At 42.6% G+C, this 23,137-nt stretch overlaps 1 protein-coding gene across 4 annotated transcripts in view; it reads left to right on the top strand.

Moving 5' to 3' along the window:
- The window catches only part of lims2 (LIM and senescent cell antigen-like domains 2), a 37,290-nt gene extending 15,950 nt beyond the window's left edge, over nucleotides 1-21,340 (top strand). For 2 of the 4 annotated variants that reach the window (XM_078285973.1, XM_078285972.1), the window contains exons 2-10: nucleotides 10,474-10,633; nucleotides 12,228-12,294; nucleotides 12,711-12,831; nucleotides 13,731-13,880; nucleotides 14,892-15,042; nucleotides 16,749-16,841; nucleotides 17,738-17,786; nucleotides 18,202-18,277; nucleotides 20,042-21,340. In XM_078285973.1, coding sequence (XP_078142099.1) covers nucleotides 10,474-10,633; nucleotides 12,228-12,294; nucleotides 12,711-12,831; nucleotides 13,731-13,880; nucleotides 14,892-15,042; nucleotides 16,749-16,841; nucleotides 17,738-17,786; nucleotides 18,202-18,277; nucleotides 20,042-20,156 — 982 coding nt within the window. In that variant the 3' untranslated portion in view covers nucleotides 20,157-21,340. Of the gene's footprint in view, nucleotides 1-5,576; nucleotides 5,965-10,473; nucleotides 10,634-12,227; nucleotides 12,295-12,710; nucleotides 12,832-13,730; nucleotides 13,881-14,891; nucleotides 15,043-16,748; nucleotides 16,842-17,737; nucleotides 17,787-18,201; nucleotides 18,278-18,775; nucleotides 18,911-20,041 lie in introns of those variants that run through there. The other 2 variants (XM_078285974.1, XM_078285971.1) reach the window with 2 other exon arrangements.
- Nucleotides 21,341-23,137: the final 1,797 nt, after the last annotated feature.

The raw sequence follows: 23,137 nt of genomic DNA, 5'->3' as shown, positions 1-23,137 counted from the left end.
TTCGACTATGTTTCACATGGCAAAATTTCCAGCAAGCTATAATTTATCAACAAAAGCCACATGGCAGCAGTTGTTTCCTTCATTGGTCAGACGTTTGGTTCAGGAAAGGACTTAAACCCATAATGTACAGTGCTCCCTGTAGCTGGGTGGTTCTCCCTCTAAACTAAGCTCCAGGGTTGGTTTGGAAACGGACCGAGAAACTTCCCTCTCAATATCATCTCAGTCCAACTGCTGTGTTCTCATGTGGACCAACTAAGTGAACTGAGGGGGAAAACCACTTCAGGGTTGGAAACGACTGCTCTACAGCAACTAGGTGTGAACATGCCCTGAGGGTAGAGCAGTTGTATGGAGCCGAATAGTCTCTGCACAAATCCTTCTCTGTCCTGAGGCAGGCCTATGCAATATTAAGAGATGGAATGTTAAACGATGGAATCACTAAAGGTCTCAAAAGCAGCAGCATTTAGATTGGCATCAGAGGAAAGCCAAAAACAACAGAGAAAATATTCTGATTCTGAACCGCTGATTATAATTTGTATATCATCAGTGTCTGGCAGAACCTTGTTCTTCCAAATTGCCAACTTCATAGGAATTGAGGAAATCTAGTTGATTCTTCCTCTTTTGGCCCCGATTTTTACATTTATTAATACATACTCAATGGTGTGGGTAGTCCCCAAGGTCATGAAAGGTTAACGTCAGCTATCTATGATATAAAAAAGAAGATAAGTTTAGTAGAGTATATGCAGTTTCATTAACAATTTGCCTTCTGTAAAAGATCTAATGGCTTTGGCTCCCATAGAACAAGTGTGTTCATTGGTATGTTATACTTCCTACTTCTTTTTCCAAGTCTTTGGTATGTGTGACCTGACCTCTGACCTCACTAGTGACCTTTAATGACCCCATGAGGAAGTCCCACCATCCTATCCAGCAAAGGGAACACACCACAGACACTCTGTCGACTGCTGACAGCTGTGGCCATTTTTACGCTAAGATTGACATTCATGTTGGCACTCACATTCTCTCTCTCTCTCTCTCTCTCTCTCTCTCTCTCTCTCCCTTCTCTCTCTCTCTCTTGCTCTCTCTCAGTGTGTGTTGGGCATTGGAAACCTCAGCTTTCTTTGCCAAAATCTCTTTGTCACTATGGCAACCAGCAGTCTGTCCCCTGTTTTCGCTCTGAACTGTTTGGATATTTTCAATCAGCTCTGTGCCATCTTATGGTTCTTTACACTTTACTGTTTTAATACATTTAAAGGGGCATTAAGAAATATATAAACTCTGTTGACCTCTGTAGGCCACCAGCAGGAATTGCAACAACATTAATAGAATGTCTCCTCCTACACAAGTCTCTGGCACAGCCAACAGCCCAACCCCTCCTGTCCCTTTGAATTATAGTGACTTGTATTTGACTATATAGTAATACGTGGGGCAGTAAAAATCTTACATTTTTCCCCTTAAAATGTATTTTGTGTGGGGTTTGAATGACACTGAAGCTCTTCTGGGTTTTTTTTAAATTTTATTTTGTTTGGTAATTATTAACAGGCTTTGTCAATACAAGCTGTTAATAAATGACACAGTCAAGCAGCCTATTACAGTTCATCTTTTATTGTGTGATTATATTAGGGAAGGAAGTGAAAATCATAAATCATAAAGGTACAGCCCTAGCCAACGTAACACTACAACTACATCTAGAACAAACATTTTCCCTAGACTGTAAAGCCCAGTTAAAACTGTGATTTTTACCATCTTTAAGTTGTCCCAGACAAATTTTCACATCGTGGACAAATTCTTTCAAGCGGGCAGCCTCCTTTGGCCTCCAGCTCTGCTGCAAGTCAAGTCAAGTTTATTTCTACAGCCCTTCATCACAAGCATGTCTCAAAGGACTTGACAGAGAATGACCCTAGATCTAACTAATCAACAGTCAACCACAGAACAAAATGATTTAATACAATAAGCAACAAAATGAAACACAAGGAAACAAAACAAAGCACAACACACAAAATAGCATGTTGAAAAGAGACAACAGGCCTATCTAACCCACCTATAGCTGAGCCTTAGACCCTCAGTGAAGACAAGGAAAAACTCCCAAGAAAACCTTATAAGGAAAATAAATTAAAGAAGCCTTGGGTGGGCCGAGTCAAAGAGGGATCCCACACCGGGACGGCTGAGCGTGCAGTAGGTGCCGGAACAAACAATGAAATGGACAATAATATGGAAAACTCAATGAGATAAGAAAAAAATAAGACAAAGAGGAACATGATCAGGCAGAAAGATGGGACCTCAGTCGGCTGGGGTCACTGCCAGGTAAAATCACTGCGTGCGACAGCTGTCTGAAAGAGAGGAAAGATAAACACACACACACTCAGCCGTACTAAGCACGCCCTACACATTCGAAGCAGACATGTTCAGCCACATACACAGTCATACAGACAGCAGACAGGCAGTGAGTGTAATGATGCAGACAGACCACCATATTGAAGGGTGATTTTGGTGTATGTGTTTAGATCTTTGCTCTCTTTCAGGTAGGGTTTCCCTCCATAGTTTGATGTAAGTCTTGTATGAACAAAACAAATTGGCTCCTGGGTCACAGTGGAGTCTGGACATCAGGGAACTGAGTAGTTCCTGAGCAGGGAGTCGAGCTCTGGGTGGAACACTCTGGAATATGGCAATCAGCAGACTATAATCAGGAGGAAAGGCTTGTGTGTGTTTCCTGTTTAGCTCCCGCCCTCTGCCCATTGTCCCCCTGTCACTCAACACTTGTTCTCAGTAGATGAGATTCCCTATAGACTGCCAGCTAAGGAGCGGTGACGGGTGTGCAGATATTGTTCAGTGTTGGGTCACCAGAAAGCTCTGAGAGCTTTAGGTGGAGCCCGGCGACAGGGTTTGACTCATTATGTCAGCCATTTTAGAATCCAGGGCCTGCCTTGTTAGAGATAGAATTGAAATGTGAGGGTATTTGGAGTGAGAAAGTCCTTCCCCAGTGTGATGCTGCAGTGCAAAAAACATCTTAACACTTCATTACCTCCGTCAAGGAGGTTATGTTTTCGGTGCCGTTTGTTTGTTTGTCTGTTAGCAGGATTACGGAAAAACTGGCCCGATTTTCATGAAACTTCGTGGAAGGGTGTAGCATGGGCCAAGGAAGAACCCATTAAATTTTGGAGCGGATCCGGATCCGACTCACGAACAAGCAATAATAGCACGAACCTTGGCGGAGGTCTGCGCTCTCCGAGTGCCCTTCTAGTTTAGTTTGTTTCCAGGGCAAATCAGCTTGTATCAAGAATTTTCTTAACTAACATTTTCTTGATACTAGTGGAGTGATCTCCCTTATTTTGAGCTATACTTGATTCTGAAATCTACATTGGAAAACACGTTGAATTATCTCACACCCATTGGCAGTATTTAGATTAGGATTAGGATTTTGATTAGGATTTTGTGGGGAAAAAAAGTCTAAGAGTTTGTGACCTAATATGAGACTAAATGATTGTTAATGTGGCCTTTTTTTGCAGTGTGGCAGGAGATAGAGTTGGCCCCTACCCTGTATACACACACACGCGCACGCACACACACACACACAGACACACACACACACACACACACACACACACACGTAAACACACAGGCACAGCAGCTGCCAGCACCTAGTTTGGAGTTGAGGCTCTGCTGGGCGTCTATTTGTGGAATGATGGAGTCATGTAGAAGACTGTTACACTGAAGGACTGGGAGATATATTCCAACCTGGCACACACACACACACACACACACACACGCACACACACACACAGCACTAGAACACTGTGTTTTGGTCTCTATATAGACTTGAACACTCGTCTCTCCTATCTCACTTCTAAAGCATATGAAAGATCAACATTGCAGGATGAACTCAGCAGCTAGGTAACTACGTTCTCCAAGGCAGCATCAGACATGTTTTTCTCACAGAAGTGTATTTCCGGATCTGGCTTGATCTCGCTGCTTTTGATGGTTTGGGAAGCGGTCATTAATTTAAGAGGCTGGCTGAGTTCAGGCACATAAACAGCTATCATTTACCCGGATGGGACGCAGCTTCATGGGTTTATAGTAATCGCTAGGGTTAGACCCATGTGGGATTTTGAAGGGCGATACGGATATTTTTGTATTGATGCTGCAGATAGCTATAGATTTTTAATGATGATATTCAGTTTCTTTAAATTTGACCGTTTTCAGGGCGTCCTGGAGGCTCAGTTGGCGACGGCGCTTTCCATGTACACACAACAAGTTGGAATCCAGCCTGGGACCTTTATCACTTCATCTCCCTCTCTCTCTCCACCAGTCTTTCCTGTCTCTCTCTACTGCCAAATAAAAGCAAAATTGACATTCTTTTTTTAAATTTTTTTTAATGAATTTTTAATTACAATTGAATGTGTTTCCCCTAGGATTTTATTCTTGCCAGGGTGGAAAAGCTTCTGAAACAGCATTTAGACCTTGGACACTAAAGACACTAAAACTCTCCATTAAAACCCAGGACAATGCTACTACTATTACTACTAATAACACTAACACTAATAATACTACTACTAATAATAATAATAACAATAAAAGTAACATATTCATACATACTTGTGTGGAATCCGTTCAAAATGTCACATTAGAATCAGTTCAGGTTAAGGACTTCCCATAGACAACCAGTGTCATATTGACAATAAATATGTAATCATACAAACTGCATCATATCCATCATATCAGAGGTGGACGACACTGACTGGACGATAGCTGATTTTTAATAAAAGTCCAATATTGGCTCCCGTATATCAGTCTAACCCCAGTAACCCGCTGTTTGACTTGTTCCTCCACTTTGTTTATTCAACGATGTCGGACATGAAGGGATGAGATTGCTCCATTGAGATAAACATTTATTATTTGCTCTGTTTCCATTGTACTGATGTCTCACTGTTTAGCTCCTCTTCTCTCCAGTGCAACATTCCCAGTTTGCGCAATACTGAGTTGGAGCCACGCTGTTATATCTCCCAGAAAGCTGAGAGCTCCAGCTGTTTCACATACACACACACACGCTCACACACACACACACTCGTATATGCAGATTGGTGTGATGGCCAAGTTCTAGATCTCCGGGAATCACAACATCAAGTTAAAAGGAAAAACCTTACAAGTTCTCGTAAGGGTTGTGTGTGTGTGTGTGTGTGTGTGTGTGTGTGTGTGTGTGTGTGTGTGTGTGTGTGTGTGTGTGTGTGTGTGTGTGTGTGTGTGTGTGTGTGTGTGTGTGTGTGTGTCATGGCACAGTGACCTCTGTCTGGACAGGCGTCAGGGTGGGCTCTTTAATTTCAGTAACCCACCCAAGAATAGACAGCGAGTGTGACAGGAGGGGAGATGGAGTGTGTGTGTGTGTGAGAGACGAGAGAGAGAGTGGATAATGTGAGTGCGAGAGGAAGGGGGAGTGTGTGTGTGAGGGAGAGGGTGTGTGTGTGTGAGAGAGAGAGAGAGGCAGAGAGTGTACACCCAGTGAAGTCAGATCAGTGTTTCGCTCTCCTGCTTGCTGTTTGGATTACAGCTCCCCGTCCCATACTGGAATCCCACTCTCAGTTCTGGGCAGACTGGCTGGAAATCACTGGAAATCACTGGAAAATAACTGGAAATCACCAACTAGATGACACATTAGACTGGAACAGAGGATTTTTTTGGTGGACGGTGACTATCTGAGTATTTGGACAGCAGCTATTTTAAGACAGGTGGTAGTTGGGGCTTTCGCAGTTCATTTGGACCATCGTGGATTAGCATGGAGATGAACGGTCGCGCCCTGCCTCCGTCAATACCTGAGAACGGGGAGGCCCCGGACTTTCCTCACGGGGAGATGAACGGGTGCCACCGGTTTCCCCGGGGTGGGGACGGGGGGGAGGCCGAGGTGCCCGTCTCCAAGTCCCAGAGGCGGAAGAGCGACGTCAAAGTCTATAAGGAGTTCTGTGATTTTTACGCCCGCTTGTAAGTACACAGATCAGAGGAATGGAGCATCGTGGTTAGTTTTAGAGCAGTATACAGGTTTGATATAAAATTATATTATCAGCCAGTCAGTGTCATCCTGCACCAACATTGATGGAGCTGGGGGTTCCTCCTTGACCACAGCTAGTGAATACCTTTTATTATTTTTATATCGGATGACCAGAGAAATCATTGAGGATTTTACTCCATAGCTTCAGTCTGTAAAACCTGCAGTGAAACCAGGTTTTTCCTGAATCCTTGGAGTTTCAATGCCTTATAATCACAGATAATAATAATACACTTTGGTAACTGACATAGCAAACTAACTAATGACACTGCAGGAAAAAATGGTGTGTGTGTGTGTTAGATAGAAAGATAGAATGTACTCCACACCACTGACTTAGACTGAACTCGCTTTGATTGAGATCAAATGCAGACAAAGTAGATCAGGCTTTCTCTCGAGGCGAAGTCAGACGTTTGGCCCATTCAAAGGCTTTTCAACGCCGACGTCCTCTTGGTCTGTATTCTCTGGGCTTACTGTAGTGTTACAGAATGTGAAGAATTCTGTCTATTCCAGTAGCTGGGGCTTACCAGCCAGTTTGATTTGCTTAAGCTGTCCTTGGTGCCATGTTTATGCAGGGATAGCTCCTATAGCCCGGCAGGAGGGAGGACACAGGGAGGGCTATTTTAGTTTGTTATGCAAAGTAGAATATGCCAACTGGCATGCCAAGTATGTGTACATGAGAGACAGGAAGGCTAAATATACATACCTCCGATCGATCTGGCTCCTGGCTGAGCGATCACGTGATCAAATGTTGAATGTATCATGACAACATTGTTCGCCTCAAGCGCAGATTTTGCATTTTACGTGTTGGGATATGGGTGATATAGTGGCTCCGAAGTGTCAAATGAAATTTTTGGCTCACCTACCAAGGGCTGGCAAACTAAAAACAAAAATACCTGCCAAGAATAGTTTTTAGCCTTCATTTTTCATAGAAATATGTCACCCTACCCGTTCTCAATGCTATTTTGTGTACAGAATCAGGTGCTGCTTGAGTAAAGTTTCTAACGCAACTACAATATAATGTAACCAGGCAGGCAACAGAGAAACAGAAGTTTAGACGCTACCAGTGTGTGTAGAGCAGCGTAACAGGCAGCCAATCAGCAGCCTGTTTGACACACTGCCATTGTTTTTCTTTAGTTTGATTGGCTCCCAATCAGAGAGAGTGCACAATGACCAGCTGGGACAAGGTTTGAGAGCAGGCCCAAAGCTATAACTGAGCCATTCAAATGAAATTGTTAAGGGTCAGTGTAGCTAGTGACCCTTTTATCTGCCATAGACAAATTTTACCAGCATTTGGCGCTTCACAGGTGTTAATTTTATTGTATAATTGAAAGTCTTCTGAGTTGTAGAAAACACAACTGTACTGTGTTAACATGTTTGTCCAAGTTTAGATTGGAGTCAAAAATGTCAGTTGTAAGAAATCAAAAGACATCAGGCTTTGAATATTCAGAAAAGAGTCATGTAAAGTGGCCAACTTTATGGTCAGCATAAGAGTGGAAACTAATGTTCGGTTTGCGAATTGCGAAAGACAGCGTATAAATTAATCTTTTTGATGGATTATTAGACTGCATGTAAATATAGTCAATGACTGCAGAGGTTTGCAGAACCCAGAGAGTAGAGGAAGAGAGGAGAAAGTAGAAGAGATGCAAAAGAGAAGAGTTGAAGACGACGGACGAGAGGAGGAAGGATGGAGGGAACAGAAGGTATTCGTAACAGAAGTGAGGGTCTGCAGTGCTGACAACCGGCCTCCATTTATAGTCACAGACCAGTGTGGTGGGATGGACGGGGTGGGAGGAGGGTCATACCTGCACTTCTCAGAAACCTGTCCTCCAGCCTACTTATGCCACTTGTTCATTTTGCTCAATTCATAAGCCTGATGTTTGGTTACAGTACTTGTTTTTGAAGGTATTTTTTGGGGGGTGTTTTGTGCTTTTGCGAATTGCTTGCAGGACATGCAAATGATAAAAAGGTTTTGTCTCCGGCTCACAGAGGGTGACAGGGGCAGATAGGAGGGTGGAAATGCCTAAGGGATGTATCACTTCCTCCCACAAATCCTTGAGACAGGGCAGGGCTGTCAGTGTGTGTGATATCAGGCCAGACTGGGTATATAGAACAATATGCATTTGATAAGAATAGGGCCTGAATAGTGGATCCAGATGGAAGCTGTGCATTGATCCTACATCTTGGTTCCATGTGGTCAGTGTGTTTGAAAGGGTCATCGTGGCCAACTACGCTTTTTTTTGTCGTGCAGATTCTTAAAAGATATGCAAAACTGAGATGTGAACTGGAAGAATTAGGAAGAATTAGGCCTGAAAGAATGAGCAGTGATGAGGAGAGAGTGGAGGAGAGAGAGATGAGGAGGAGTCTCGGTAGTTCATGTTCATTCCCGAGGTGATGTAACCAAGTTAGTATGGGCGGATGGCATCGCTCCAAGAAGACCTTACATGGTCTGTGGTGTGTGTGTGTGTGTGTGTGTGTGTGTGTGTGTGTGTGTGTGTGTGTCATAGTTGCCTGGACACACTTTGGTATTCTGACCTTTTAAACAAAGCAGACAAACCAGGATACCTTCCACCCTTCCATTTCTTTCCTCTCTCTCTCTCTCTCTCGCTCTCTCTCCCTCTCTCTCTCTCTCTCTCTCTCCCTCTCTCTCTCTCTCTCTAACCACCTGGCATTTTGGTCATTTCATTCAGTAAATCATTTACGTCTCATTTGCCACTTACTGTGAACGTTTCACAAGTTGTAGTTATTAAGTTCCATCAATCAGCTTTTCATTTGGGCAACTGGAGTGTCTCATTCAAGAATTTATTGGATTGGGTTCATGAATAAACTTTGGTTTGGCAGATTTGAAGTTCTTTAACTGGTAAACACTCTACACTAAACAGAGAAGGTGCAAATTTCCATTCGCGCTCACAAGAAACTCTTCTGTCCATGCACATAAAGCTCTTTATTGGATTTCCAGTACTTTACCAAATTGTTGTCACTCTCATGGCAGGTATGTAAATGTAAGACTTATAGGCCCACTGTGTGCTCATGTTTTTACGAACCCATGTCCTTTTTTGAACTCAATTTCTACTATACTGCACACAGACATAGACAGTGTTTACCACATGAATTCATTAATTTCACATTCAATATCTTTCTTTTTCCATGCCAAAAATGTATTCAGTGTTTCCACTAGGATTATATTCTTATTTATTCTTGTTTATTCTTTTTGCATTTAGACAATGGGACACTAAAACTCTCCATGGAAACCCAAGCTACTACTAATCCTACTACTAATAATAATAATTCATTCATATTTGTGTATAATCAAAATGTCACGTTAGAATCAGTTCAGGTTAAGGTCTTCTCATAGTCGACCAGTGCAGTATTGATCAATTCTACTATAAATATGTAATCAAACAAACTGCATCATATCATCATATGAGACACTGACTGGACCGTATATGATTTTTAATAAAAAGTGGTTCCATATATTGTTCTAGCCCTACTTCTCACTACTGTGATTTGTTCACAAGTTCTTGTTGAAAGAGTTATTGGACTACAGTGTTCTTTGGCAGGTTGTCATAGGATATTGGCCCATATGCACATACACACACACACACACACACACACACACACAGCTGATACAGAGGTAGTAATTCAGCGCAGATGGGTGGAAACTCCAGCCTGTTTCTCAAAAGACAACATCTAGGTTTCCCACCTCTCTCAACCCAACGCCCTGATAAGCCGAGCCAAAGTGAATTGCCGTGGGAACCAAAAATCCTGATATTGTGTGTGTGTGTGTGTGTGTGTGTGTGTGTGTGTGTGTGTGTGTGTGTGTGTGTGTGTGTGATAATCACCTCTCACCTCACATTTTCCACACCCTATCGTGAATACATCTTCCAGCTGTTTTCTTGACAAGGGAAAACATGTGATAGACGTTAAAATATTGGTGTTAGGTGTGTCATGGCATGACTCTGGTTAATGTCTTGCCCAAAAGCTTCCACAGTGTATGCATTGGGATTCATTGACATTGGAAATAAAGATAAATTCCTAAAAGTATATACAATCAAATTCATAAAAAAATAAAAAATAAAACCAGATATACTTGAAATTTGCTGGAAGAAATCAAAATAACTTACTGACTTGGCAATTGAAAAAGGTTGTCATAAAAATGCATGGCATGAAAGACATGAATGTTGAATGAGATTGAAGATGAGATCCTAAGTATCTTCCTATCAGAGATGTTGTGTTGTTGTGTGAGTTGTTTTATTGTAATTGTTTCTGATTCATTCTGTTCCGTTTAAGTATATCTGTAAATATAGTATCCATGTAGAAGCCTCGTTTCTGTTCTGTACATTTTGTATAAATTCTTATTACCATCCATGAGCGCTTTGGCAACACAAGTATACTGCTCACGCTAATAAAGACACTAATTCTGAACACGACATTCTCTCTCTCCTCAGCAACATGGCCAATGCTCTGGCCAATGCCATGTGCGAGCGCTGTAAGAGCGGCTTCGCCCCGGCTGAGAAGATTGTGAACAGCAATGGAGAACTTTACCATGAGCAGTGCTTCGTCTGCGCCCAGTGCTTCCAGCAGTTCCCCGAGGGACTCTTCTACGAGGTACCACTCTCTTCTTCTACACTACCTCAGTCTGTCTGTCTGTCCATGTCCTGTCTGTCTGGTTACTTGCTTGCTATCACCATCTACTGTGGTGACATGAAGTGACATTAACTTTCATGTTTTAAGGGCAGTTAGAGCACTTATTAATGTTGGACTGAATACAAATAACCAGCATTCCCCTTGAACAGGGAATTTAAACACTTGGTCCTGTTGAGGTAAATAAAGAGAGGCTGCCTTAATGCATTATCGGACTATTAGAGGCCTGGTTCCAGTAAGTTGTTGCCGATCAACAGCCAGCGGCCCAGACACAAAGCCAGGCGCCTCTCCAGCAGGCCCCTGGGAACCTGACGCTCTTCTGTCCGTCGGTGTATCAAAGGCAAGGTGCCTCTATAGCTCTGATCAAAGCTAGAACACACACCATACACACACACGGATCAAAGCCAAGTGAAGTGAGACGGGGAAATCTCTCATGCATCACTGGCTATGTTTCCAGTAGCCTGGCTATTGGCCATACACAGGTCAAAGTCTCATTTAGGTTATGCTGTTTACATGAACCTTTGATACACTGTGATTGGCTTACTTTTAATAAAGGAGAAAGAAATGATGATCCCAATCTGTGTGATCTTCTTGACGTCTAAATGACCCGATGTTACAGGCCATGATGTTACAGGCTCTTAGTTGCTTCTGGAAATGCACTCACCCCAGAAATGTACTGATGATGTCAGCAGGGAATACCCAACAAATGCGGATGGAAGTTGAGAGTCAGGACTGGTGGGAGAGGGTGGTTATACTGGACTTCACAGATGTAGAATGGAAAGAAAACGTTCACATCACAGGCCTCATTTGTCAAGTTGCGGGACATTACGGAGCTCATAATGAAACTCAGTGTGAGTCTGAGTTTGTGCAGACAGCAAAAAACAAAAATGAAAGGAGTATGGTGGCATTTCCATGACAAAACTCATAAGTGAGAACTTGCAAGCAAGAGAACTGATTACAGATTAAGAAGAAGACGAAGAAGAGACGGGTAGAAGCAGGCATTTTTCTTCTTTATTGTAAACAGTGGGTCTGCTGCTAGAAAGGCGCAGCCATGTCTTCTGCTTCAGAGGGTAACAGACAGCCAATCACAACACAGTTTTGGACAAGGGTGGGGACTTTACAGTCAGTAATGAAATTTATGGACACAATGGCCCAGTACTGACCCCGCCCCCAACTGTCAAAACTAAATTAAATGTGAGCACAGATAAAATGCTTGTTAAAAGGCTATAGTGGCTCCTATAAAGGAGTAAGATAGTTAATATGGGAGTAAGCAAGGCATCTTAACCAGGTTTCTCATAACTGGAGTATGATCTTAACCAGGTTATTCTAACCCAGTTATGACGTTTACATGTGTCAACACAAAACCAGCATACTGGAGTAATCGAGTTAAGAAGGGAATTCTCCCTGCATGTAGTGATTAAAGATGATAACTGGTCTGTAGGAATATATATGTTGACTCTTTGGACATTATTATTGCATTTGAGGGTATGGAATGTACTGTATTGTACTGTTATTAATTGTGTAAAATTTGTTCTAATCCTATTGACTTCTTCTGCAGTTTGAAGGCAGGAAGTACTGTGAGCATGACTTCCAGATGCTGTTCGCTCCCTGCTGCCACCAGTGTGGTGAGTACAGGAACTGCAGGACATGAATACCCTGTTGATACTATACTATTATACTATACTATACTATACTATACTATCACCCTCAACACAAACCAAGATCCAAAGTTTGTACTTCTGACATAGGCCATTTTTCTCTTGACAAGCCTTTGAGAAGACCTCATATTTCACACTGAACCAAAGACATCATTTTGTGTTTTGTTCCCATATTAAGTCTCAGATTTCACACATGTTCTCCTCAAGAAATGATATGAAATAAATATATTGGCACATAATATCATCAGCAGCTTAAAAATATCACAGATATCAGTATCGGCCTTCAAAAGCCCATACAGGTTGAACCCTATGATTCACCATATCCATCTGAACGATGAGTTTGCATGTGACAGTTTGGTCATAAACTGCTGTCCCTCTCCCAGGTGAGTTCATCATTGGCCGTGTGATCAAGGCCATGAACAACAGTTGGCATCCAGACTGCTTCTGCTGTGATATCTGCCAGGCCGTGCTGGCCGACGTGGGATTTGTTAAGAATGCTGGCAGGTCAGACTTTTTTCCATGTTGACTAACCAACCAACCTAATTCTACTGGTGATTATTGCCAAATGGTAGCAATTAGTTTGTTCTACTAGGCAGGAAAACATTTCATTGTGTGCTTGTAAATATCATTGATTATGAATGTTTCAACCTCCATTTTGAGAAATTCGCATTTTCACCGCCAGATACCGACGTTTCCATAACAACTACAATACACTTAGCCTATAGCTAGCTGAAGACCTAGACCTAGACCTCCTCCTAGTGTCCTACTGCAAGGATGATGAAAAGGATTAGCTGAGGTGAAAATCATTAACAAATCTGGACATGGAGAGCAGCATAGGTTGCCATGCTATATTATATGCTGTGTAGAGTCTAGATAACGAACAAACTAGCCCGGCTTGTCGGGTCAAGCCAAAAATAACTTCAGAACTTGCAGTCCCGTACAAAACATTCACCGCAGTAACTGAGCTGTGGCTTAATAAGTTAAGGAACTTGTAGTCCACTTCTGGGACCTCAGACCTTTGACTTTTTCACATTTTTCTTAAATTTCAAAATGCAGATGAATTTCGTTTAGCCATTTCTCTTGCCTGGTACATTCTGGGACCGATTCACTGAGCCACATAGGAACCAGCTATTTAGAAATCTCTATGCTACAAATGAATGGCCACACTACTTCCTGAACCTTTGGTGATGTTAGGAATCTTAGAGCGTGTGGTTGTGGTTTCTGGAGGATACTCTTTACTGGTCATCTCCCTTTTGCGCACTCGTTGACAATCTATGCATACTGTATATCTTACAGTTTCTCTGTATATCTCTATATCTTATCAAGTAACTCTCTTCTCCATCTGTCTCTCTCTCTCTGTCATCATTTCTTTCTCTTGTCTCTCCGTCTCTCCCTCCCATCAGGCACCTGTGCCGTCCATGCCATAACCGAGAGAAGGCTCGAGGCCTCGGCAAGTACATCTGTCAGAAGTGTCACGCCATCATCGAGGAGCAGCCTCTGCTGTTCAAGAACGACCCCTACCACCCCGACCACTTCAACTGCAACAACTGCGGGTACAAACACACTCACTCACACACACACACACACACACACACACACAAACAAAGTAGGTCAGCTAAGGTAAAGATAAAACCGATCAGATGTGATTATCAAGTATAATAGTACAACATAATGCAAAACATGCAAAAGTAGAATAAATCCAACACATCGTACACAATCGTAACAACACATGCAACGCCTTCATCGCAATGCCATGCGTCTGTGGCTATTGGCAAGTTTCCAAGCAAAACACACACACACACACACACATGCACACACACATACACACATACAAATGCGCACGCACAAACACTGTGCAATAGCAAAACGAAGTATTGCAGCATGGAACCTTGAAAGAATGGAACAACACACACCCATGCAAACGCACACACACACACGCACACACACACACACACACACACACACACACACACACACACACACACCAGTCATGATCTGACTCAGTTTTGTCTCATGACTGGTCATATGATAAGTGTGAAATAAGGGTGTGGTCAGTAATTCCATTCTAACCACAACTTCAACCCTGCTCAGCATTTACCTGCTTTACGCTCTATCCACTGGTATTGTAATGAGTGTTGTAAAACACAGCAGAACACAAAGTAGAATAAGTGGAGTATGCTGTTATGATTTTAACAATAGCCATCGTTTTGTGTCTGCTGAGAGAGCTACTAGTAGTCTCTGTCATGAGATCTCTCTTGATCCTCTCACCCCCACTTACATTTTATTATTTTACAATATCTACCCAAAACTGCTGTTCAATAAAACTCTTGTTACTCCAGTTTTTGTACCATTTACCATGGCGAATACCATGCAAACACTGTTTTTCTTTTTTCTTCTCTGCACTTGGGCCCATGAAGGTTAAATTTAACTTGAAACTTGTTTATGTCCATTAACTGTTCCACGCTTTGAAAAATCCCTATGGAATTTCTACTCTTAATGTGTGTCTCCTGAGTCCATATCCTTTCCAGTAGTAGTTATGTTTCTGTCTGTCTCTCTCTCTCTAGTAAGGAGCTGACTGCTGATGCCAGGGAGCTGAAGGGGGAGCTCTACTGCCTGCCCTGCCATGACAAGATGGGTGTCCCGATCTGCGGGGCCTGCAGGAGACCCATCGAGGGCCGTGTGGTCAACGCCATGGGCAAGCAGTGGCATGTGGAGGTACGATGTTATACTGTACACCTTTTGGAATAAATGTATTATTTATTACCTTAAGCTGGGGAGACACCACATGACTGAAAAGACTGGACATCACACTCTTAATGGCTGGCATTCACAGATTATTTAATTATCTGTTCAATTTTGATACCAAATCGTGGCTAAAGGTGGCCTAGAAGTCGTGTAGTGTGTCCCCAGCTTACTATCATTTACAGTGCTTTGTTATCATGACTGATAAACATATACAAATGTAATGTAGCCTATGTGTCATTCTTGGAGTAAAGAGCTATAATAATTTAGCATGATTTTTTTTTAAAGAATTTCCTGCTGGAAGGCAAGCGACGTGAAATCATATATATTTGAGAAGCTAAAAAAAACTCTTTTCATATTTTAAAGAGTGTGTGTCTGGATGTGGCCATTGTTGTGTTATATCTGCAGTTATTTTCTGTTCATTTTATTCCAATGATCCACTTAGTGTGTATGTAATATTTGCGTCTCATCCTGTCGCCAGCCTCATCTCCACAGCTATGTTCAGTCGACTCTATCTCCCAGTCATCATTTCTCCATTGATATCTGCACTCTTTCTCCTTCCTGTTTCCTCCCCAGCATCATTCCACCTGTCTTCTCTAATTTCTCCTCGTCTTTCTTGTGTGTCTTTACTCTTCTGTGGCCATTTTCCTGTCCCCCCCCCCCCCCCCCCCCCCACAGCATCATGTGTGCGCTGTGTGCGAGCGCCCATTTCAGGGCCACCCGTACTTTGAGCGAGGTGGTCATGCCTACTGTGAGAGACACTTTGACATGGTGAGGGGTCAAGGCTCAGCCTGACCCTGACTGCTGCCCCAAGTCCCCCCCATTCCCGCCTGGCTACAGTCTGCTGGCCCTCCATGATAGGGTTACACCGATATATTCGCTTGCCGATTGGTCTTTTATTAAAGATCGGATACTGGCTGGTCGTTGTTGTCCTCCTGTGATGCGATGGAGGAGCTAGCGAATACAGTATGTTTTAACTATTATTATTATATCAGATGTTTTAGTGTCCCATGATGGTCTAAATGCTGTTTCAGAGGCTTTTCCACCCTGACAAGAATACAATTCTGGGGGGAAACACTAAATACTTGGAATCTTTTGGAATTTCTTGGGCATCAAAATTGTCAAATTTCAAGGCTTTGAATATCGGCACAAAATATCGGCTAGCAACAGCTTCCATCAAAAGTATCAGTATTGGTATCGGCCTTCAAAAACCCATATCGGTCTAACCCTACTCCATGGTACTCATGTTATCCTGCACAGACAGACACATGAGCTCCCCAGTACCAGAAATGATGTATTTGTGAAGGCTCTAAAAAACATTTCTGGGCCTTATCAGTTTATCCTCTATTTGAGTCATAGGAATGTCTCTGCAGAATCACATTTTCACATACATCACATACTCATTTTTTCCCATATCATAATATAAATACCTCACGTGTCTGTTTGGAGAGGATGAGTACACCCTCCAGGGCTCGCGATTCTGTCCAGCTTCCCTACTCGGTGTATCCAGTTCAGACACTAATAGCACAGAGCTGGACTGAACTGAACTGATCTGGTTTTGGTCTGACCTGAGAGTGTCTAAACCGGACTGTGCCGCTGTAGCGCGGTCTGGATCTGATCACAGACTGACCGTGATGGCTGTGCTAACCATTTGTGCTTGGCCTTGGGTTTGTTTGCAGCATTTTGTGTGTGCTAAGTGTGAGAAACCGTTCCTGGGACACCGTCACTACGAACGCAAGGGCCTGGCCTACTGCGAAACCCACTACAACCAGGTAACACTCAACTACTGCATGACTGACAGGTCCAACGTCTCTGACAGGTAATGTAGTAAGCTTGTAAAACGCACCAAAACACAAGGCAGTGAAAGTAAGTGAAGTATGCTGCTGTCATGCTAGTTTTAACTTCTACCCATCACTGCTGTTAGGTGTCTTTTTCTTACTTGAAATGCAATTTTACCTGTTAAGTGAGTTTCATTACTCTTTGGCCCATGAAACCCATTGTATAGTTTCCAAAACTTTCAGAGTACCAATGAGAAAATCAGGCATTTTTGTAGTTCATTGCTGCAAAACATAGTTGACATGGACATGGACGGTTTTGAAAGATCCCTGTGTAATTTGACAGGTAATATAGTAGGGCTCTGAGGCTGATCTAGGATGAATAGTAGCTTTCAGATTATGGTGAATGGGAGGGTAAGGCTGTTCTGATATCTTGGTTCAGCACTACACTCTTGGGGTCCAGAGAGCTATCAGACATGAGTAGAATAAAAATCATACTGATCTTATGGTTGATATTTTTTCACATGCTGTATTATTTTGAATCCTCAATAAGTACCTAATAAAGCTAACAGAAGTATTATTTCTATGACTTGTATGAGACTGAATGAGTCTGCTCTGGACAGCTCTGAATCTGAACTGATCTGGATCTGAAAGACCACGGTGTATAGCCGGTGCAATGACTCCACCTAGTGTTGGAATTTGACATGCACATGGTCCTGATGCTGTGTAGATTCTTTCAGAGAAATAGTAAAAAGCCTTTGTAGCCTGTACTTGTTTGCATGGCCCCTGAACGCAGCATGTTAAGACTGCCAGTACTGCATTATGTTTTACAACTCATAAAAGGTCTGACCTCATTGCTAACAACCTTCTCCGTCTCTCTTCCACACACACAGCTGTTTGGAGATGTTTGCTACCACTGCAACCGTGTGATTGAAGGCGATGGTGAGATAGCTTGTCATGAATTCAAATATATGTTAATTTCATAGTGTTTTATGGATTTAAAGTTGAAATAGCTGCCATCTCATGGTGAGTTTAAGCTGATAATGAAGGATCTTGTGACAGAGTCAATACTTAGGTGCTGTTGCTTTCTTTAGTCAACATTGAAATGGGGTTTGACCCCGTGAACCTGTTGGTTTGATATCGGACTCTTTTGGAACATTGTGACTTTTTGTATTATATGCAACTTTTCTGTTTGTCTTGATGCTGCCTTTTTGGTCAGTTCTTCCATGAAAATGAGAATCTGAATCTCAGTGGGACTAACCTGGTTAAATAAAACAAAATAAAATGAACACGTGTTAGTGACATAATGGTAATCTGGGACGTTGCTTAATCTGACTGTTTCTTCCATGTATTTCAGTGGTGTCTGCCCTAAACAAGGCCTGGTGTGTCAACTGCTTTGCCTGCTCTACCTGCAACACCAAGCTCACCCTCAAGTAAGTAATGCAAGACTCTGAGGAGCATCAAATAAGATCTTTCTGTGGAATTGGATAAATCCCCAAAATTATTGATGTCAATAACCTTGATGTCAATATATTCATTGAAATTTTAGTATTTCTTTGATATTGCGCATTCTATCTCGGAAGAGAACTTTAGGACTAAGTGTAAATTGGTCAAGTTCTTCCTGCTCTCTCCGTCATTTTTCTCTCATACATCTATCCTGCATCTGCGACTGTCTGCTTATCTACTGCACATCTGACTGTCTGATTTTTATTTCACCCTTCTCGCTGCGCTTTCTCTCATAACCCTGTGTCTCTATTGGCTTGTTTCTCCACCTCCGCTCCCTTTCGTCTTCCCTCTCGTCTGCATCTCTTTCTCCGCATTCCCTCATCTCACCCTCCGCCTTCCTTTCTGTTTCCCTCCTTGTCTGTCTACATCTCCTCCCTCTCTCCTCCCACCATGCTCCCGCCATCCCGCCCCCCCTGCTCTGTCAGGGACAAGTTTGTGGAGGTGGATCTGAAGCCGGTGTGTAAGCACTGCTACGAACGGCTGCCGGACGACATGAAGCGCCGGCTGGCCAGGCGCGAGCGCGACTTGAAGGAGAAGAAGAAGAAAATATTGATACCCATGTGTCTGTAATCCTCTCTTCCTCCTTTCTCCTCGCTTCCACTGTCCTTCCTTTGGTTAGTTTCCATCTTCCTTCTTTTCTGATTTCTGCTCTTTTGCCGTTTCATTGCCGTCCGTCCGTCCATTCATTGCTGGTGATATATTTCATGTTTCAACCATGCTCCATACCATTTGATTTATTTGTCATATCACATTTATACCTCACCATGTTAGTTTGTAGACCAAAGCCACACATCGGAAGCAGAGATTAGGCAGGTAAATATACAGTAGAGTTTTCTGGAGGCATTTGAATGACCTAAAGCGGGTGTTACATCACCGCTGTTGCGCATGTTTACCGGAAATGTTTTAGCACATGACCATTTCTGAGCCAGACGCACTAGTAGGGATTTGGCCTGTTACTGTTGGTTACCTCTAGTATACTCTGTATGTAGACAGGCTGGTGTTTCTTCACATCAGTCAGCCGCATGGTGAAGGGAGGGCTTTGTTTCCCCGGCCTCTCGCTCCGTCTGGGTGTGCGGGGTAAAGCCCTAATCGCTTCCGGCAGGGAGCTGCGGAGGTCCCACTGGGTGCCACACGTGCGCTGGCCCGCTGATCCACTAGCAGCTTTAATCTGCTTTGGGATGGAATGCTGTCCAGGAGCAGCTGGGGGGGGGGTGGGGGATGGGGGGGGTGGGGGTGGGGGGTTGAGGTTCGGGGAGCTGGCCTGTGTTAGTGGAGTGAAAGGTGTTTTATACAGAAAACAGAGGACTAACTTACTACGGTGGTAACTTACTAAGGTCATATGCAGGGGAGCGGTGGGGTGTCACCAAAATATTGTACTCAAGTAGAAAGAAAGAAGCGTGTTTAAAATCCATCACAATAAAATATACTCACTGACTTAAAAAAAATCCACTGTTCCATATGATCTTTCCCATGCACTGCAAGATATTGCACATTGTTACAGACTATGTTGAGCATTACAACAATAAAAATGTAAGCTATGAGGATAGGGTGTATACTGGTAGTTATTTGCCCACTGACTGGAGGTTAGAGTTCACCCACCTTTTCATTTAACGACACATCACCAGTGCTAGTGCATGTTGCACGGGTGGCAGACCTTGACCTGCAGTTTGCTGTTCCTCTCCTCTCCACAGGAACAAGTTTGTGGAGTTTGACATGAAGCCAGTGTGCAAGAAGTGCTACGAGAAATTCCCCCTGGAGCTGAAGAAGAGGCTGAAGAAGCTGTCCGAGACTGTGGCACGGAAGTAAAACACGCAGCGGAGCGGACGGAGAGTCAGTTCATGAGCCTGAAACGGACCCACAGACAGACAGACAGTCAGTCGGTCGGTCAGTCGGTCAACAGCCGTCACGTTGCTCGCTGCTCAACATTAACCTGTCCAGTGCCTTTTTGCCGAAATACTGTATATCTCTCAGACGCTTGCCTTATTTCACCGCCGTGCTTATTGAAGCCGAACACACATTGTGATGGTCCTGTATTTCAAGAAATATAAGATTTAAAGAAAGCAAAAAGATGGGAATGATATGGCTGTTCAGTCGTTTACCAACTCTTCTGTCATTTTGATGCCAAACAATCAGTCCGCTGCCTGAGTTATGTTACTGATGCTCTTATGTAATAGAGCAAAGCCAAAGAAAGCTGACAAATATGCAATAAAAATGATAGATCTTATTGAATGTGTATGTAATATCACCCGTATGCCCTGTGTTACGACCATTTTGTTTTGCTTTGATGTAATATTCACTTTTGTTTGCTTTAATATTCTACAAAGTCCGTTTATATTCAGCTTTATGACGTGTACTGAATTATTTTTTGCGTAGGGCTTTTGTTGACGATATATCTTCTCTTCTGCTACAGTAATGGAATCAACCAAGTCTTGGCAGCATGGTGGGTTGTCTTGCTATGTGCCATCCATTGTATGTGTGAAACAAGCCCTGTGCAAACTGGTACTCATGTTATAACGTAATGTCTTGTGGCATGTGCAGAGGGCGGATGTGGGAGTGCTGTTAGATGGGGGAACATGTGTCTCCCCGGTTTGTAATCCAAGCAAAGCAATCCTCTTAGGGAGGTGTGCTGACTTCCTCTGGGCTCAGACCCTCTTAGGAACGAAACCCAGTTCATTTCCGCCCTGGAACCATTTCACTTGAGTAGTATTTGACCGCAGAAAGCTTATGTTTTACGTAGTAGTTTAATAGAACGACACATTCCACTGTTGTATGGAATCGCAGAGCCTGTGTGGCTCTTCTGAGTTAACTGTGCCACTACACTTCTCATATACTGTAACTTCACCATGCTTGACGAAAGGAAGTACTTATTCATGTAAACACACCAAAATGCATGTTTTAGGCTTGAATGGAAAGTTGTTTTTTTTTCACCGTATCTAATAAAATTCAGTAGATTTCTCTGAAGAAATACGTATCTGTTGATGCCACCACTCTGCATGTGTCAATGTCCTTCATTTAACACGTCTTGTGTCTTCATTTAAGTAACATGACACCACCAGCAGGTTTAGGATTCAGAAGCATCAATTCACTAAGCCTGAAGATATGGCAAATTCCAGCGCTTTAATATAATTTGCCACCGAAATTTAACTGACAAGATATTATTTGGTCAGTGTGATAAATGATTAGACATAGTTCACCAGACTATCAGCTTAGAGGGAACACTGGTCCTGAATACTCTCCTTTTTATTTTTAATTTCTTATATATTTTTTTATACTTTTTCTAAAGATATGGCTTACAAATAGTTTTCTGACAATTTTGGCTTGATCTTTGCTCTCTGTTCTAATGATAGAAACTGTTTGGACTTAGCCTACTTAAACTTCACACACTAACAAGGTGCGTGGGGTGGACAGGTAACACTGGTAAAGAGGGAATTCCAGCAACACTTACAGTACTTCAAACTGAGATTTATTAGTAAAACCAATAAATAAATGTTTTTATTGTTTGTTCTTGTTTGAAGTGCCTTAAAGCAATATTCCACTTAGTTTTAACATGGGGGTTATTCGGCACTTGACTGCCATGAAAACCAGAATATAAACTACTCACCAAGATCAGATGCAGCTGGACGAGTTTGTAGAGTTCAGATTGTTACTTCCCATTCAGTTGAATGAGCCATGAAAATAGACTGAAAACTGACATTTAACACGTTTGTGAACAGATTCAACAACAGATTCTGCTGCTGTGATTTTCAATTGACTGTTGGTCCAGTGTTTTAGAACATAATTTCGTTAAATAGCATTTTTATTGATAGAAGAAATGGCAAACTTATCTGTATTATATAATGCTGTATTATATCATTTCATTCCAAATAATAATTCATGTTTTTCTCTTGTGGCTGCAAGGTTTGCACTTCACCCATGTCAAACAAACTGATTTGTTTGTGTGAACGGAAAAGTCGCTGGGCCGCATTGTACTGCACTGTTTGCACACTAATTAGTCAGACACAGCAAACAGCACAATACTGTGTGTGTGTGTGTGTGTGTGTTCTTCGCCCCAAAAAATAGTCTAACCTCCAGTTGACAAGGTAACTCTGCAGGAACCTGGCTGCCCTTCATTAGTGGCTTTTCTTTCATTCGTTTCTACAGAAATGGAACATTTCTAACATTAAAACCTCAACGTTTACCATTTTTGCTGCAGTTTTGACAGAATTTGGATCTTTTTCAGTGGATTTTGATAGCACGGTTTGGCTTGTGGGGCCCTTTGGAGGTGAATTTAAAAGCACCAACCAACCTGGACGTGAGAAGTCCACATGCTGCAGGTGGACGTTTGGTTTTATTGAAGGGAAATAAAACTTCAGCATCTGTCAACAGGATACCCTGCTCCTGCTGCTGTGTGGCTCCGGCCACCGAAACTCACTTTACCCACATTTCAATGGAGTTCACCACCTGTTTCAATCTATTTGAGGCAACATCAGAATTTGCACTGCTACTCTCCGAATGATGTGAACTAAATGATAATGGAGTCTTTTCACTTAAGTTTATATGTGTGAAAATGGAGCTGTTTTACTGATCATTGTTCCCTTATGAATAAGCCTTCCATGCTCAGAAGATTCGTAAAGCTCCTGACCCCAAAAGAGGAAGCAGAAGAAACAGGAGAAGATGGAGTCGTCTTACAACAATGACTTCAACATTTGACTTTTCCTGAATTACTTCAAACCATGAACCTGAGCACATTGACACTTGTGCTCTCCCCCCCACACACACACATACACACAAACTTACAAACTTTTGTA

This window comes from Centroberyx gerrardi, chromosome 10 (genome assembly GCF_048128805.1).
Source record: "Centroberyx gerrardi isolate f3 chromosome 10, fCenGer3.hap1.cur.20231027, whole genome shotgun sequence".
Lineage (NCBI taxonomy): Eukaryota > Metazoa > Chordata > Actinopteri > Beryciformes > Berycidae > Centroberyx > Centroberyx gerrardi.
Note: the sequence above shows the minus strand (reverse complement) of the source record. Positions and strands in the feature narration are given on the sequence as shown.